Below are 15,916 nucleotides of genomic sequence, written 5' to 3'. Positions count from 1 at the left end.
GAGACGAATCACTATTCCGACGGCTCTTATCTGCAAGAGAACATTTTTGGATGAATGTGCAGCATTCAAACGCCACTGCACCTCAAGTCCACGTCACTTACAGATCTCCCAGACCGATGGGTTTTTTTCAATGCTCCTCAGCGCCCCGTGGCACGCCCGCCGCATTTTTAACGAGTTGGCAACCCTAGGTCTGCCTTGAAAGTTATTGACGGGTTTTTTTGTCTTTGGTTGCTGTTGCTGCTGTGTTCACGCACCACGGATCTTTTTTGTAAAATAGTGGGGCAATTGGCTACCTTTGAACATCCATGTAACAAATACATTCAACACTCTAAATGAAGTGTGTTTCTTTTTCTCCATTTGCTCTTCAACACAGCCTAGGCACGCCACCTTTTCCACCAATCCTAGACATACTTCTCAGTCAGCCTGGATCTCTCAAAACTCTGTAAAGCATACACTGCAATACAGTTCAAGACTTTGCCGGTACGAGAGCACGGCACAAATCAGTTTCTGCCACAGATCGTGTCAATTCCCGAACCGACTGCGTCAAACCTGCACAGGTGGGGCGACCTTAGTGCAGCTCCGTTGACGCTCAAGAATTAGTTTAACGAAAAAAAGCACGACATTTCAGACATCACTAGAGTGCCGGTGATATCGTTGTAGGATTCGTAATCAATAAATAAGTCTGAAGGCCCATGGTGGATATCCCAGCCTCTGACATTCGAAGTGTTTATTTTCAGTGCTGTACCTCCCTTTAAGATTCGGAATGTATACGCAAGGATGACACATGTTTAAATTTGGTTTCATGTAGATTTAAACAAGAAGCATTTCTTCCGGGAAGAGAATGGCTTAAGATCTTCTTCATATATCCTTACTAAGACTGTTTGGCCCCATTTCATGCCGGACTACAGGCCTCTCACACGAAGTCACTTCACACTTGGTACGTTTCAGCTTAATGTGAGATTTCCGCATTTGCGTTGCACACGGAGCTCTTGTCACATCCACACCTCTTACTGTCGTAAGAGGTTCAGGTGGAGGTGGTTGGGGAAAGGGGGGGGGTTGGATCGTCATCATCTGGGCCTCTTCCCAAGCGTCTCTAAGGCCCTGCCAACAATCATCTCATCTGGAGCTGCATTCCAAGCAGCGCTTGGCTTTGCGAAACAGCGGAGATGTTTCCTTCTCCGGCGCTAACACAAGCAACATGTGTGTGCGCACAGCACGCCTGCTGCGAAGCCTCCTCCTCCTCCGCCGTCGCCCGTTCGTTCGTTCGTTCTCGAGGCCTCGCTGCGGCGAAGTGGGAACACGAATGACAGCCAAAGTGTCAAGTCGCCGCCCTTTGAAGAAGAACTCACGCGATATCCGTGAGTCTTGACGAGTTAAACAAACACTCTGCCGGGGGTTGAGGCTTGAGTCACCGATATATAAATGCGTCGCAGATCTCGGCTACAGCACCGATAGCTCGCAACTTTCGCTCCATTCACGTTCATAGTGTGGATTTTATACCTTTCGTCGCGATAGCGATCATCAAATATGAACATTATTCTCAGCCGACCACCTCGAGTTACCGCTGCGTGCATTGCTAATCAGAATGATAGTGGAATAGATTTGATATCCGCAGCATTCTGATCGCGCACGGCTATCACAAAGGTGTCGCTTCACAGAAGGATACAATCTGCCGGTAGGGAGTGATGTTTCCATGGTGATGTCACAAAAACAAATGCATTTCCATTCCCGATAGTGGCTTCAACGTTGTTCTCTGTCTCTTTGAGCTGCCACTGATCTTCAAAAGGGGCTTCTGGTTGGTACAGCTTGACACGAGAAGACAACATCCACGGTGTTGCTGACACTCCCGCAAGGCGTAGTCATTTAAATGCGAGTGGTCATGCGGAGGGAGTTATTTTCCTCGTGAAACTTAACAGTGTTATGCTGATATATAAGCGTGCTGCAGAATTACTCATATCTGTGGAAACCTCCATAACGAGAAAAATTTTCGAGCGTCGAAATTTGTGTTAAGTAGCAGAGAAACTGTCCCAGTTTCCGCAGCTATTTGCTGATCTGTCCAGGAGGAGCTTGCCAATCTCATTCTGGCATCAGCCTCAGTACGAATCAACACATTAATCAAGCCCATGTTTTTCTAAGAGTGTGATATGTGACATATCCTAAGGAACAGAATATTTTTCCAGTTGATCATTTTGTTTTATAACACAATACAATGTTTACCTCCACAAGACGAGGTTCGGGCTCTCGTACCTCGCGGATGGCCATTCCCAGACGTTTTGTCTGGGAATTAGTGGCCCGTGGCCAACTTTGCACAAAAACGAGCGTGCAGATTCCCACGTGGCCAATCACTGGCGGCCGGTGCGGCCACCAGCACGGCCGATGGAGCGGCCTTGGCCAGGGCGATGGGTGGCCATGCCGACGGCAGCTCGCACAACCCCAGCAGACCCCCCCCCCCCCCGCTTGACCACGCCGTTACATGTCTAGAAGCTCCGAGGCGGCAGGGGCTTCGCCCAGCGGAGAGCGATGGCCAAGTGCGGGAAGGCGGCTCGCTCAGACACGGCCACCCTCACGGCCACCCCTGCTTACCCTGGTCCCTGCTGCCACCCCCCCGTGCCCCCCAAAAGGTCCCGCTGCTGCTGCTACCGCCACCCGCGTCTGCTGTGGAGGAGGCCCTGCCTGTGGATATTTTACACGCCGTGTCTACACGCACCCGAGTAGGTGACAGCGATACATTGTCGAACTCATGAGACCTTCTGTGCGTTGCCGACCGGTATCACGTCACGGTATCGCCATCGTCTGCTTCATCGAGCGCAAGTCGCAAGCTCGGTGTGGTTCGGTCTCAGGGAATGCGAGCAGCTTGGGAGGCCGCTGACGAAGCGAGGCTGGCAGGAAACTCTCAGAGTCGTCAGCTGCTGCCAGAGTTTGTTTGGCCAGAACCGTCGGCCTTCAATTCACATCCCGGCAGCTCGCAGCGCGTGCTGTGCAACACGGCCGCTCGCAGCCCGATCGCCGTCCAACTAAAACACGCTTCGCTTACACAATCATTCTTATCAGAGCAATGCAAAATATAAACAATACTTTTCCTCCGTACTCAGAAAATGTGATTACGTTAGCATCGTCCATAGTGTTTGTCTCAGCTCCAGAACGGAATTGTAATCAAGCAGAGGCCGACAGCGGCGGCGGGGGGGGGGGGTCGCAATTCCTGGAGTTGGGAGACGCTGATCCGTGCCACCTGTGCTGTAGCTGGAGCGTTGACACCGACTTCGCCGCACTCACAACCGCCCGGCTCATCAGAGTCGCTCGCCAAACCGCACAGATCTGCTGGTGACGTCACCGAAGTAACTCAAACTCCTTTTGATCCGCAAGAAAAAAAAAAGGTGGCATGAAGAACGATTTCCTGGAACCAAATTTCAAGCTCGGAGCGCTTGAGAAAGTGCCCGCGCGTCGACGCGTCACCGAACCCGCAGCCCGAGCAGCGGCAGCTGCACAGGTCGCCGTCGGCTTCGCTGGCGGCACGGGGAATTTGGGGGAGTTTGGGGGGGGGGTGCATGGGGAGTGGGAATGCTTTAGGAACAGCTTGTACCTGCGCACAACCATTTGCAGAATTGCATTAGTGCCTTCCTAATATTCATCCAATTCACTTAGCGTTCAAGCGGAGTACATTTCACGTTACAATTCGTCATTACATTACTTCAGGTTTTGTTACTGTGCTGCAAAATGCCGTTGTGGGCCAGTATGCAGACGTGGCTTTGGCCGTGCGTGAGAGAGGGAGAGGACGAAAGGATCGCAACGAGTAAGCGGTGGACGCCTGCACGCTGGACACAAACTCTCCGCTGATTGTGGACGCAGGAGAGGAAGAGTGCCGATCAGTCCGCGATTATTGACATGCGACTTCAAGCCGAGGCCCTTTTGCGGCGCCAGGATAGAATGGATGAATGAACAATGATTCCTTCTCTTGGCAATCGCAGAGCGAGCATTCTCAGAGGACCAGCCAACCAACAATGCAACCCATACACACGGCCGGAGCTGCCAATGCTTCAGAGCACACACACACACAAGGGGGCCCCATATTTAAAATATTTTTTTTCCCACGGCCCATGACTAGAATGTCAAATTCCCAGTTTTGCGACCCCTCTAAAAATACACAATATATGATTATATTGAAACAATATAAAACACCGCAAGTACAAAACATCAGTTACGATGTATTCGTTGTTGGATGATCCTCAACAAGCTATCACCTCCTCGCATGGCCTCGATATACGACCACGCAGCGAGCTTCTGCACACCATCCACACGGCGGAATGCTCAGGAACCGTTGCCACCTTTGGCTGCCTCTAGTCGCACCTCCGATTAGCACGGTTGGCTACGTACGGTGCGAAAGAAGTTCAACGCAGGTACACAGCCTCGCCCACCACCCATCATCTCCCCCAGTCCGAGCCCACTCACCTTGACGGCCAATCAGCAGCCCCTAACTCGCACGTGTTCCCCGACCCACGTGTTCCTCTTTACCCGCTCTCGGCGTAATTTAAAACATCTGCACGTATATAAAATACAACGTAAACGACCGAGTCGGGGGGTTATTACAAGCACAGGTCAAAAATACATCACCATTATCATTAGCGCCGCCACCTTGATGACCGAATCATGCCCGGGCGAGTAAACCTCGGCACACATCTGTGCGTTTGTGGGCCGTGTCCAAAACCCGTGCGTGGCAGAATTCGATATCTGTGGATTGATGCGATGGGCTTGGTGATCCCAACGCACTGCTCATGTGGGTACACTGCGATCGGAATTATACGCAGTCAGTATATTTCATGGGACCTCCTTTGCCAGTACCAAAATATGAGTATTGGTTTTCCCCTTTTTTCTGGCAACACGCCTTTTGGCGTCCCCTGGTCATACACTGTTTGAGACGAGGCTCGAAAGAAAGCTGTCGCTGGTGTGGACCAATCAGCTTCAAAGACAATGCATATATTATCAAAATATGTTTTTTGTTTGCATTCTGACCACAAGTATTGTGGTTAATGCAGACATGATTCCTTGTAAAAGGTTTCAGTTTGGTGTTTTAACATCTAACACAACTGTTTTGTTGCCAGAAAAAAGGGGAAACCTATTCTCAGTAAGTATATTGTACGTGCAAAGTGTGTGGAGTGGGGGGGGGGGGCGTGAGGAACGTCTTCGTTGTAAGGATGCTGCGATGTTATTTGAAAGAGAAGTGGGCACGCGTGCCGGTGTCGCGGTCCAAATTCGAAAATGACCCGCAAATGATGCAACTTGGGCAAAGCCGCCAAGCGAACGTGGCACGCTCTCCAGCGGAACGAGCGCGGACTCCGCTCGTCTGTTTGATGGAGCACTTCACCAGAGCCCTTTCACACTGGGAGCAAGGCGCAAATAGACACCCACACGCACACACAATCCACATTGGAGTTACATTCGTCGTTTCCTGCTTTTGGTCAATCACGTATAAGTGTAAATTGTGCTTCAAGATGCAACTACGGTTGTTTTAAAGATTGTGTATGAATGACAAGTGAATGATGATGGTTGGGTAGCTGTAATCTTTGCCACGTGTCCTAGGTGGTGCCTTAAGTGGTGTCGATGATGAGGATCCAATGGACCATTACTGTGACCAAAGACGCGGAGCTTTGATCTACCAAATTCAGCGCAGATTCCACAGTCTTGCAATGGATATTTTGCACTTTTATCAACGTCTGGGCTGAGACCATCAAACTCGCTCCACATCGGGCTCTGGTTACACCTTGGATTGTAGCCCAGGGATTAAACCCAGATCTACGCTGTGCAAAATCGGTGGCCTCACATGGGCATCAGCATCCACTGGTCTCAGATCACCAGACCACTTCACGAAATAACTCAGTGTGGGAATCCTTCCTTAAATGGTTTTGGCAAAAATGTGAAACAATTGACCAAGGTTTCAGGTTTGTTTTATTTGAAGTGTTATTTATTCCATTAATCGTTTGAAAAATCTACAGGATGAGCCTAAATGTACACTGGTATGTCCTTAATATTTACAACGCAAACATTTCATATGATATTAATAATTTAAACTTGCAACGCACGCATAATTAACTCGCTCTGAAGAGAGAATACAACTCTGAGGTGCGAATAACGACTCGCTATTGGAATGAAGCTCCATCTCCCAACAGAGCACATAGACAGTGACCATAGTTACTCTGTGGAGAGAGGCAGACTGACCTTCACCTGTTATAAGGGAAGACTGTACTTTATAAAGTAGAACTCTGTCAATAACAAGGGTTCACGTTATGATCCAGTTTGAGCTACACTAAGGATCGTCATCATACATCTGGATTTGAACGTTTTATTTTCTGGACTTCTACCCATGTCAGTAGCAGATCTAGCCGAGTCCAGGGTTATCATGAACCCAGGGCCTTCCCTCCATTTGGAGAATGTATTCCACTTTTAGTGCCACCTGTCTGGGTTTGATCCAGACAGACCTGGAATTAGGCGTTTGTCTTTGGGTGGCAGAAATTTACTTGTGCCGAGATCTGGTACCCGTATGACTGTGTCGAAATTTATTGCAGTAGACTGCAACGTTTTCATAACAGACATAGGCCGCCTGAGACATAATACATCTGGGTTTGGGCTGCGTGAAAGATGACGACCCTAATTCCACACCGACCCGCATTGAGAAATGGACATAAGTGGGTGAGAGTCTACGATGCTCACAGGACAGGGCTGAATAAAAGAGGAATTTTCGCTTCTAACGTTTGGGATTCTTCTAAACGCCTCTAAAGGCTTCGGCAGAGTGCTAAGCTGTTCATCGTGTGGTGCGATGGCTCGGCACGCAGCCGTGTATGCACACACACGTAAACATGTATGTGTGTCTGGCTGAATGAGACACGATTGGACAGCTCTGTGCTTGGACGGGGATTGAACCATTGTGACCTGCCACCCGACTCTAAAAGCAAGTGGCAGGGCACAATGGTTATACAATCGGGTGGCATTCTTCCAAAGTGAATGTGGGCATCACCCCATTCCTCCTGGCAAATTGGCAGTACAATGTCTGTTCAAAACAGATGATTGGATCAGACGGGCTTTTATGGAAATGTAATGCCGGCAGAACGTTCCACAAGGGTGGAAGCGGTTCTTTTAAGCTCTCGGGTATCAGGTATTCTTGCAAGAGACGCTATTCCTTGAACGGACTCCGACCTGAGTCGTCAAAGGGTCTCGATGACTGCGGAAGACAGCAGCACATCTCTTGCGCGTACTTTTTGTGTGAATTCAGTGGAGTGACAGCGTTGTTCACAGCAACGTTCTGCGGGTTGGTGGAGGAGGCAGGGTTGGATGCGCAGTGACTGGCATCGATTAGTCCCAGTCGAGGTTGACACGAAGAGTGAACGCTATCTGAACTGGTCCTGGCTACCATCACCACCGCGCCCACACTCTCCATGATTTGTCATCCATCCCCCGCACCTTCGACACCTCCGATTAGAGCAGTTGGCTACATACGTACAAACGTTTAAATAGTACGATACCTCTGTTCGCATAGTACAGTTTTCGTCGGTTTTTGAAAGTAGCAGTTTTCTGGAGTTCTCGTTTACCTATTGAGCCGCCCTGTTTCTATGTTGCAGCTACGCTCATGGCTCTTTCTTTTGTGTTCCAGGCCTAGCATCTGCTGGGGGCAGCACCGCCATGGCACGCAGCGCTCTGCTGGGGCTGCTGCTGCTGCTGCTCACTGCTCACCGTGCCGCTGGTGAGGCCTCCCCTTGACAAACAGCGACGTCGGCATGGCCCCGCCGGCCAGAGCCTTCACAGTTCAGCAGCCACTCACGGCTGGCGAGTTTTCGGAACACGTTAGATTACCATTATTCCAGTCAGAGCCAAGATTGCATCAGTCGGCGTGCACGCGCCGATGTTAGCGGTGTTATTTAATTGCATTTTTAAAGGGATAAAAAAAGAGTAATCCTGGAACACGTGTCGTGTCTGCAAACTCAGAAACGGACACCTCACTGCCCCTAGCAAGGGGCACAACGGCAGTCCGTCAAAATGCCACGTGGTGACCTCCCATCTGCATGCCAGTGACAGCTCCATGGACAACTGAGGCAGCCCATGGGGGGAGACACACAACTACAACATGGCACACACGAGACTTCTCGAATGTCCTTTGCTGCACACCACGTGATGCCTGCAGCCTTAAACAAACATTATGCATCGTGGAAGCAAATCCAAGTTTTATCCAGGATCAATCATGCTTACCATGAGATTTACATTTTTATGCAGCAATGCAGAGTCTTATCCAACTGGATTGTGATATGAACATGCTGTGATATGTAATATAATCGCGCAAAGTTTTGACAGATTCTTCGAATTGATGTTTCCAAGAATCCTGTTAATGTTTGACCCCCCCTTAGAAAAAGTCACGGCAATGTCGCGACTGCACAAAACACGACCCCCACTGGGCGAGACCCCCACCCAGCGAGACCCTCACCCAGCGAGACCCCCACTGGGTGAGACCCCCACTGGGTGAGACCCCCACCGGGTGAGACCCCCACTGGGTGAGACCCCCACTGGGCACAACCTTGGCCGACAATGAGCAGCAACGCGCGCGGTGTTTGACAAATGAGTTGCACAACTCTCGACGCTTCCCCCCCAAATCTTGATCCCATTGCACGGAGCGCGATCCCTGCTGCTGACCCTTCCCCCGGGCACGGGCCACGTGGGGCAGCAGCTGATCGGCCGGGCCGCGCTCCTCGCACCCGTAGCCAATGGGGAGACGGCGTGAGCGCGTCGCCTACAGCTCTGCTATAGGTTTCATTAAAGTGTTCCCCCTTTTACTGTTGTGCGTTTATAGGGCGTCACCATCGTAATCATCATCATCAGAGGTGGGCAATCCACTGCTGGATGAAGCCGTCAGAGCAAAAATGCGTTTGCATGTTTAGGGGAAGGGTTCTCTTCGCACTGTTTTTTTTATTCTGAGTTTTGGGGCAACCTGTTGATCAATGTGCCCAGTTTGCTTTTGGGTACGACCCTAATAGCAGCACAGGTTTACAAGAAGGCATCCCTCCATTTGCGGAAGCACAAAGCTCCTGAAAAATCCGTGAAGGGAAATTCCGTCCATCGAACCTGAGCTTTCCCCAGTCGATGTCCGTGACGTGTACAATTGGAGATTCGTTCCTACGGAGACAAAAACTAAAAAATACGGCCCCAAAACGAAATACATTCACATTTAAGAATGCAGCAAACCTTTTTAAAGCACATATTCAATGGAAAATCGATACTCTTGTTAAAAAATAATACTCGGTCATGAAATTAAAAATACTGTACGGCACTGGCCAGAAACTGGTGATTGCTGTGTCAGGTGGTGGTGGTGGTTCAGAGAGGTGGTGCGGTGAGGTGGTGGTGGTGTTGGTTCAGCGAGGTGTTGCGGCGAGGTGGTGGAAGCCACACGAGCCGAGCTTGGGGCACAGCAGGGTGAAGGTCGCGGGAAAACCAGGAGAGGAGGGAATGCGCGAACCATAGGGGGGGGGGGGGCAGCATGACATGCATGCTAGGACTACCGACAGACCGAGCATTCATTCCCTTCCAAACAAATTATTTAAAGATTAAATATTCCGTAAATGCGAGTTTCATTTAATGTGTTTCGAATTCGGTACCTAGTTTACGACTCTGCATTGAGTTGCCATAAAACGACGGATGACCGTCCTAAAGTTTTCTTCGTATAGAGTCATCTATAGTGTATGTGCTCCCCTTAGACACACAGAGAGCTAAAGTATTGACGCTTTGAATCCACTTGTCCCCAGGCTCTTAATGCCAGGAATTTCTCTCCATGTGTGGGATCTCTCTCTCTTTATCTCTGGGGCAGCTCATATATAATTGTGTCATAAATAACCCGTCTGCACGCAGGGTCACTTTTGTTTGCTTAAATGAAACGCTCCATCATCCCACACTTTTCTATCATCGGACCATCCGCACAATCCACTTGAGCTTGCAAGGCCGAGACCATACAAATCGCTCAACCCAAATTCCTGCGCGCATGTCCAACGATTACCGACTCTCACACACCGATGATGACGACCTGTAAAATTCCACGTTATTCACGATCAGCCTTGCAATTTATTGCAGCGCCACGCGATACGTTTTCGCGTTTAAGAGGTGCCGCGTAAAACAATTTGAATGGAATTAATTGATTGAAGCGGCAGTCCTTAATATGATGAGATTGTGTTATGTTTAAGTGCTGGCTTTGAGTGGGTGTGTATCTATGTATACAGTAGTGTATGTATCCTACATCGGGGTCTGAGCATCTTATCCGACGGTGCAGTCCGTAGCACATCCACCCGCTGTTATAGTGCGTGCAGAACATGGGTCAATTCCTACAGCCACACAGTGACACCTTTGTGGAATTGCTAAATTACAAGACCCTGTGACATTTGAAAGAGTATGCCGTTCTTTACAAGCGTAATAACCCAAAGGCAATTTGTATTTAAATATATCAAAGAAAAACATGTACTTCCACATGAAACGAAACCACGCCTTGAAAATGAACTTGCCAAACATCTGTACAAGACCCGCCTTAAAACGAGTATTGAGACTCAGTGAGAAATTTCAGTAAATTAAAGATGTTAATGGCACACAAACTTAGAATAATAAATTAATTGGATAAATATTCCCAGGGTGGATTCTCCATGGTTTGCCAGGCCGCAAACATTACTCTGTGTAGCAGCACATGTGAAAGAGCATTGCCCTATACGATGTGGTTCAGGGATAACTTGAAGCAATATCAGAGGTACCGTAGTTTAGTCTTGTATGTTGAAATTATGTTGCACTGTACGCAGTCAACCGTGATAATCGTAGGTGCGAGGGAAGGACAACTAAACACAAGCGGCTTTAAAAAATTAATTTTCAATCTAAATTGTAAAGTGCATAGCTCCAGTGGCTTGCTAATATCGGGAGGAAGAGCGTTCCAGACGGCCTCAGAAGCGCATTCCGTGGGCTGTTCTCCAACATGCGAGGCTGCACTGCGAGAGATCCGTGACGCTGATAGCACAGCCGCTATTTCTGACCAAATAAACTATTTTAAATCCTCTGCGTTGCCTTCTTGCCCACGAATCCTGTTATCTACGGGGATCAGAGGAACTTCGAGTTTCTTGTGAAGCCAATAAGCTGCACCGCTCGGGCTACGGAGCCGAGAGCCTCAGTCACGGTTTTGATTTCGCTGTCGCGTCGAGGTTACTGCGGGTCCCGCGGGGGACTGCACGTGCCCTCGGCGTCGCGTCACGCACGTCACGTGGCGTTTCGTCACACTCGCACAAAGACGAAGACACACCCCCACCCACCGTGTCGCCTTAGCAGACTGTTGGGGCGAGCGCTGTTATAGCGAGTGCTGGTGTCGCACACTCGCTGACAATTACTTCACTGGACATGGAGAGGGGCCTTGGATTGGTGTGAACTTGATGCAGGTGGAGCAGACTTTGTACTTTCCAGCTGTGGGATTTGATGCAACGCTTTCCCCGTAGCCCAGCAAGTGTGGAGCGCACACATTCGTCCTTATTTTGTGTAGAGTGCATTTAATTGAAAAATGTAAAGTTGCTTCCTGCTCATGTAAGCAAGCAGGCAGTGTTCATCTTCTGTTTACAACCCTGATAGCAGTCGTGGAAATTCAACCATTTGTAGAATTCACCACAAGGAGGCACTTATTTTATTGATCCGGGAAGGATGAAGGGCTGAGTCGACCCCGACAGGGATTTCAGCTCGCATCCTTGCGAACCACGCACACTGCACTCGCGGCACCGGTGTACATTTGGTTTGTTTATTTTGTTCAGCCAGATGAGAACTTAAGAGACCTGCGTCAAATCAAATTAAACGGCAATTGAAATCAGCACAAAAACAATTGAATTTCATGGGGGAAATCAAGAATATTACACAAACGTAAATCAGTGATAAATGAAATATTACCTTTCACTTCAGTCGGCACGGGCAGATTATTTTCAGATTGATCATAGTAAAATTACAAGTACCAGACAATGTGGCAACCTAGGATAGAGATGAGTGTTGCATTTAAGAATCCAGCCAGCGTTGCTGCACAATACACACGGACAAGTACCGGGGAGTGCCATGCGGGGTTTCATTCGCACCGCGTGGGGTTTCCCGATGGACTTCCCAATCATCGTCGTGGTCTGCAGCCCTTCCCCGCTCAAAACGCCTCTTGGTTTTCTCCTCCACAATTTGGGAGATGATGGGATGATCTTCTTAGGTTTTTTCGGTAAAGTCACGTAGAAAGTAAAATAAAATAAAAAACAAAAATCACGACGTTTCGGAGGCAACACAAGTCTCCGTCATCAGGTGGGACCGTCACAGCCAGATTAGCTGTATCAAGATAAGCTGTATCAAGATACAGCTAATCTGGCTGTGACGGTTCCACCTGATGACGGAGACTTGTGTTGCCTCCGAAACGTCGGACCGTCACAGCCAGATTAGCTGTATCTTGATACAGCTAATCTGGCTGTGACGGTCCCACCTGATGACGGAGACTTGTGTTGCCTCCGAAACGTCGTGATTTTTGTTTTTTATTTTATTTTACTTTCTACGTGACTTTACCGAAAAAACCTAAGAAGATGATTCCTTGCAGTCACGAAAGCTTCAAATCTAGAATAAATGATGGGATGAGTTCAAATTAGAGAGAGCGAAAGAGACAGGAAGTTCATCGTAAATGAGAATTGCGAGGAGAGAACGCTTAGAGTGGAGGGGAAGACTGCAGACTGAGACTTACGATTGCACTTGAGATGCTGCATGGCAGTCGTGGTATGCATCCGCAAAGCATTTTCAAGGCACGCCGCCGCAGTTGAACCATTTCATGTTAATGGAAGTTGCCCTTAATTCGAAAGACCCACAAAGCTTGGGTAATTTCAACAACTCCCAAAAGACAAAAAAACCCAATCAATATTCGCCTCCCCCTGGAGAGTTCAGCCCATTAAGATGAAGCGATCGTTAGGGAGACAGGAAGAGTCAGCACGCGCGGGCGGGCGCAGCGTCGCAGTAATGCACTCGGAGAGCATTAACCCCGAAACTCTTCCTTCTCACCCCCACCTCATCACCCCCCCCCGGCCCCTACACCCTCCAGGTCAGACTCCGGAGAGTGTCCTGGACGGCATCAACGGTGAGATCCGCAAAGGTGGCTCTGTGTGCGTGTAGGTTGCGTGGGCCATCTTCGCAGGACGAGCACGAACGCGTAGAGAACGTCACCACTGCGTTGTTGCCAGATAAGCGCCTCGCCATGCCGTGCAGGACATGGCGGTTAATTCGCCACGCTTCAGTACGCGTTGGTTAAGGCGGGGAACAGACGTGAGAACATAGACGTACAGTACAACAATGTATGTTTTCTGCACCGACCTCTGCCGGTAACGTAGCCCTCCTGATGTCCAAGCGTCGACAAGAATAAGATGAAAGCGCGCGTTCTCTTGCGAACGTAGGCTCCTGCGTACGCGTTGGGTTTTGTGAGAAACGCGCTCCTGTTGAATAAGTTTGATACGTTTGTTTGCCCACAAAACCTGGAGGCGTTTTGAAAGCACAGCAACAAAAATCAACACACGCAGAGTTATTGTTCACGCCCTGACAACGTTTGTTACTGGACACGCGCCATCCTGCAAGGATCACGGTAATAATGTGCAAGAGCACGTGATGCGTGGAGCCGATGTGAAGCTGCACTCACTCGACCCCAGGGCTGCTGTGTGGTCCTCTCTGGCACCGCGCATGCCGTTCACAGGGTCACATGACCCACACGCCACCACCAACAACAACAACACACACACATTGCGACATGCTCGTGTTTCATTATTACGCACAAAAGACAAAGATCGCCCTTATAGCCTTGACAGACTGTTGGGGCAAGTGCCTACAGCGAGCACCCACAAACCACACTCGCATCACCCGCATCAAGCCGCGCCACCACGCGCGTCACCCACCCCGATGTGTCGACACCCCGACTCCGGTTTTGTATCGAGCATCGTTCGGCACGGTGTCCGTCGACGTTTCTCTCCACGTGCTCGGGAGCCTCTTCGAGAACCGAATGTCCCCCCACCACCCCACCCCCCATGACAGCCTCGACCCCGTGCTTGCTGGCGGATGGCTCTCCGGGGCCCATAATGTGCGTGCTCTACAGCGCGAACGGGGACCTCATGTGCCATTGGTTCGCGGGGCTCGACTCGTCCGCACCCACCGCCTACAAGCTGAACTGGAGGTCGTAAGTGACAGCCACCGCAGTGACCAATCAAACTTGATCTCTCTCATTTATATTTTAAAAAAAGGGTTCCTTAAACATCCAAGGACCTCCGCATCCCCTTTGACATCGTACCTCTGATTAGTACGGCTGGCTGCGTACTGTGCAAAAGAAGTTAAATGCGTACGTAACGCGTACACCAGTTGTGGAGCATAGTGTAACACATTTCTTGGATTGAGCAAGGTCATTATAAGATCTTGGGAACAGAGATCATGATAACATGGGTCCTTCCTTGCTTTTACCCTTTTTGGCAATAACACGGGTGTTCATCAGATGTTCAAACACCAAACGGAAACCTTTTGCAAGGAATCATGACATCGACACCTGTTTTATTGCAAGAAAGGCTAAATCTTCTTGGTTCTTTCGGTAAAGTCACGTAGAATGGAAATAATCAAATAATAAAAATAAAACATAATAAAATAATTATCACGACGTTTCGGACGCAAGCAGCCGTCCTCAGGTGAAGAACAGGTCTGTCGAGAAGACAGACCTGTCCTCAGGAGAAGAACAGGTCTGTCGAGGAGACAGAGAAGAACAGGTCTGTCGAGAAGACAGAGACAGAGATTATGTCTTCTCGACAGACCTGTTCTTCACCTGAGGACGGCTGCTTGCGTTGTGGCCGCAACGTCGTGAGAATTATTTTATTATGTTTTATTTTTTATTATTTTATTATTTCCTTTCTACGTGACTTTACCGAAAGAACCAAGAAGATGAATCCCTGCAGTCACGGAAAGCTTTAAATAGAAAGGCTAAACCAATTTTTATAGAGAGATCATGACGTTGGGAGGAAATTCCAAAGTGGAGCCTGGGTGAGGTTGGACGCAGAGAAATGTTGTGGCCTGGAGCATGGCGAGTGGGTGAGTGGTTGTTGTGGCCTGATGTGGGAGTGTGGTGAGTGTGTGAGTGTTGTGGCCTCGTGTGTTATGGTTTGTTGAAGAATGGAGGAAACTGGCCGGTCATTCTGGTCGAGAGTCCTCACAAGAGACTTGTGAAATGTAAACACAAATCCTGGGGGGCCTCTGAACAGGTGGCAGCCGTGTTGCATATATTCAAATAGCACGTTGCCGAAAACCATAATCTTTTAACATTTTGTTATATTGCTTCTCGTCGTTACCTCTTGAAACGAGAGATGGTTTAACGTCGGCCAATTGCTGCACAAAGGAGGCGCATGTGCTGTCCATGCAATAGATGATCCATATATAGATGCCCCACTGATGTGTAACGGCCCCCTTTCTACTCCGATTGAATATTGTGAACGCGATGGCTCCATATCTCAAAGAGTTGAGAGCTGATACAACGTAATACGTTTCTTGAGTTTGGTGGCAATATATCGCTATTCTTTGCATGGAGGGGGGGGCACATCTATAACCAGACCACTCGATACCACAAAATAACCCCTCGATCGCATCGTAGCCCGCACGTCGCCACCAGGGCCTCGCGTGGCAGCGCGCTGCCGCTGTTGATCCGCGCCTCGTTCCCGACCCTGGCCACGTTCAGGGAGCACGACTTGCCGAACAACGACACGACGCCGCCTCCGCTCGACGTGGACCCCAGCTGGGAAGAAAGCCGCTTCTACGACGTGCAAGGCGACCAGTGAGTAGCGCGCGGCCGTCGTGGAGTGGTGCCAACACGGCACTCGACAGGCGCGCAGAGTCGGTCCGCCCTGTC

General features: G+C 49.5%; 1 protein-coding gene across 5 annotated transcripts in view; it reads left to right on the top strand.

Annotated features, from left to right (window-relative positions):
* Positions 1-15,916, top strand: part of LOC144726803 (interleukin-6 receptor subunit beta-like) — a 93,803-nt gene that overhangs the window by 46,442 nt on the left and 31,445 nt on the right. For 4 of the 5 annotated variants that reach the window (XM_078605713.1, XM_078605710.1, XM_078605711.1 and 1 more), the window contains 4 exons: positions 7,640-7,729; positions 13,094-13,129; positions 14,071-14,212; positions 15,746-15,841. In XM_078605713.1, coding sequence (XP_078461839.1) covers positions 7,669-7,729; positions 13,094-13,129; positions 14,071-14,212; positions 15,746-15,841 — 335 coding nt within the window. In that variant the 5' untranslated portion in view covers positions 7,640-7,668. The remainder of the gene's footprint in view (positions 1-7,639; positions 7,730-13,093; positions 13,130-14,070; positions 14,213-15,745; positions 15,842-15,916) is intronic. The other variant, XM_078605714.1, reaches the window with a different exon arrangement.

This window comes from Lampetra planeri, chromosome 24 (genome assembly GCF_965212315.1).
Source record: "Lampetra planeri chromosome 24, kcLamPlan1.2.h2, whole genome shotgun sequence".
Taxonomy (NCBI): domain Eukaryota; kingdom Metazoa; phylum Chordata; class Hyperoartia; order Petromyzontiformes; family Petromyzontidae; genus Lampetra; species Lampetra planeri.
Note: the sequence above shows the minus strand (reverse complement) of the source record. Positions and strands in the feature narration are given on the sequence as shown.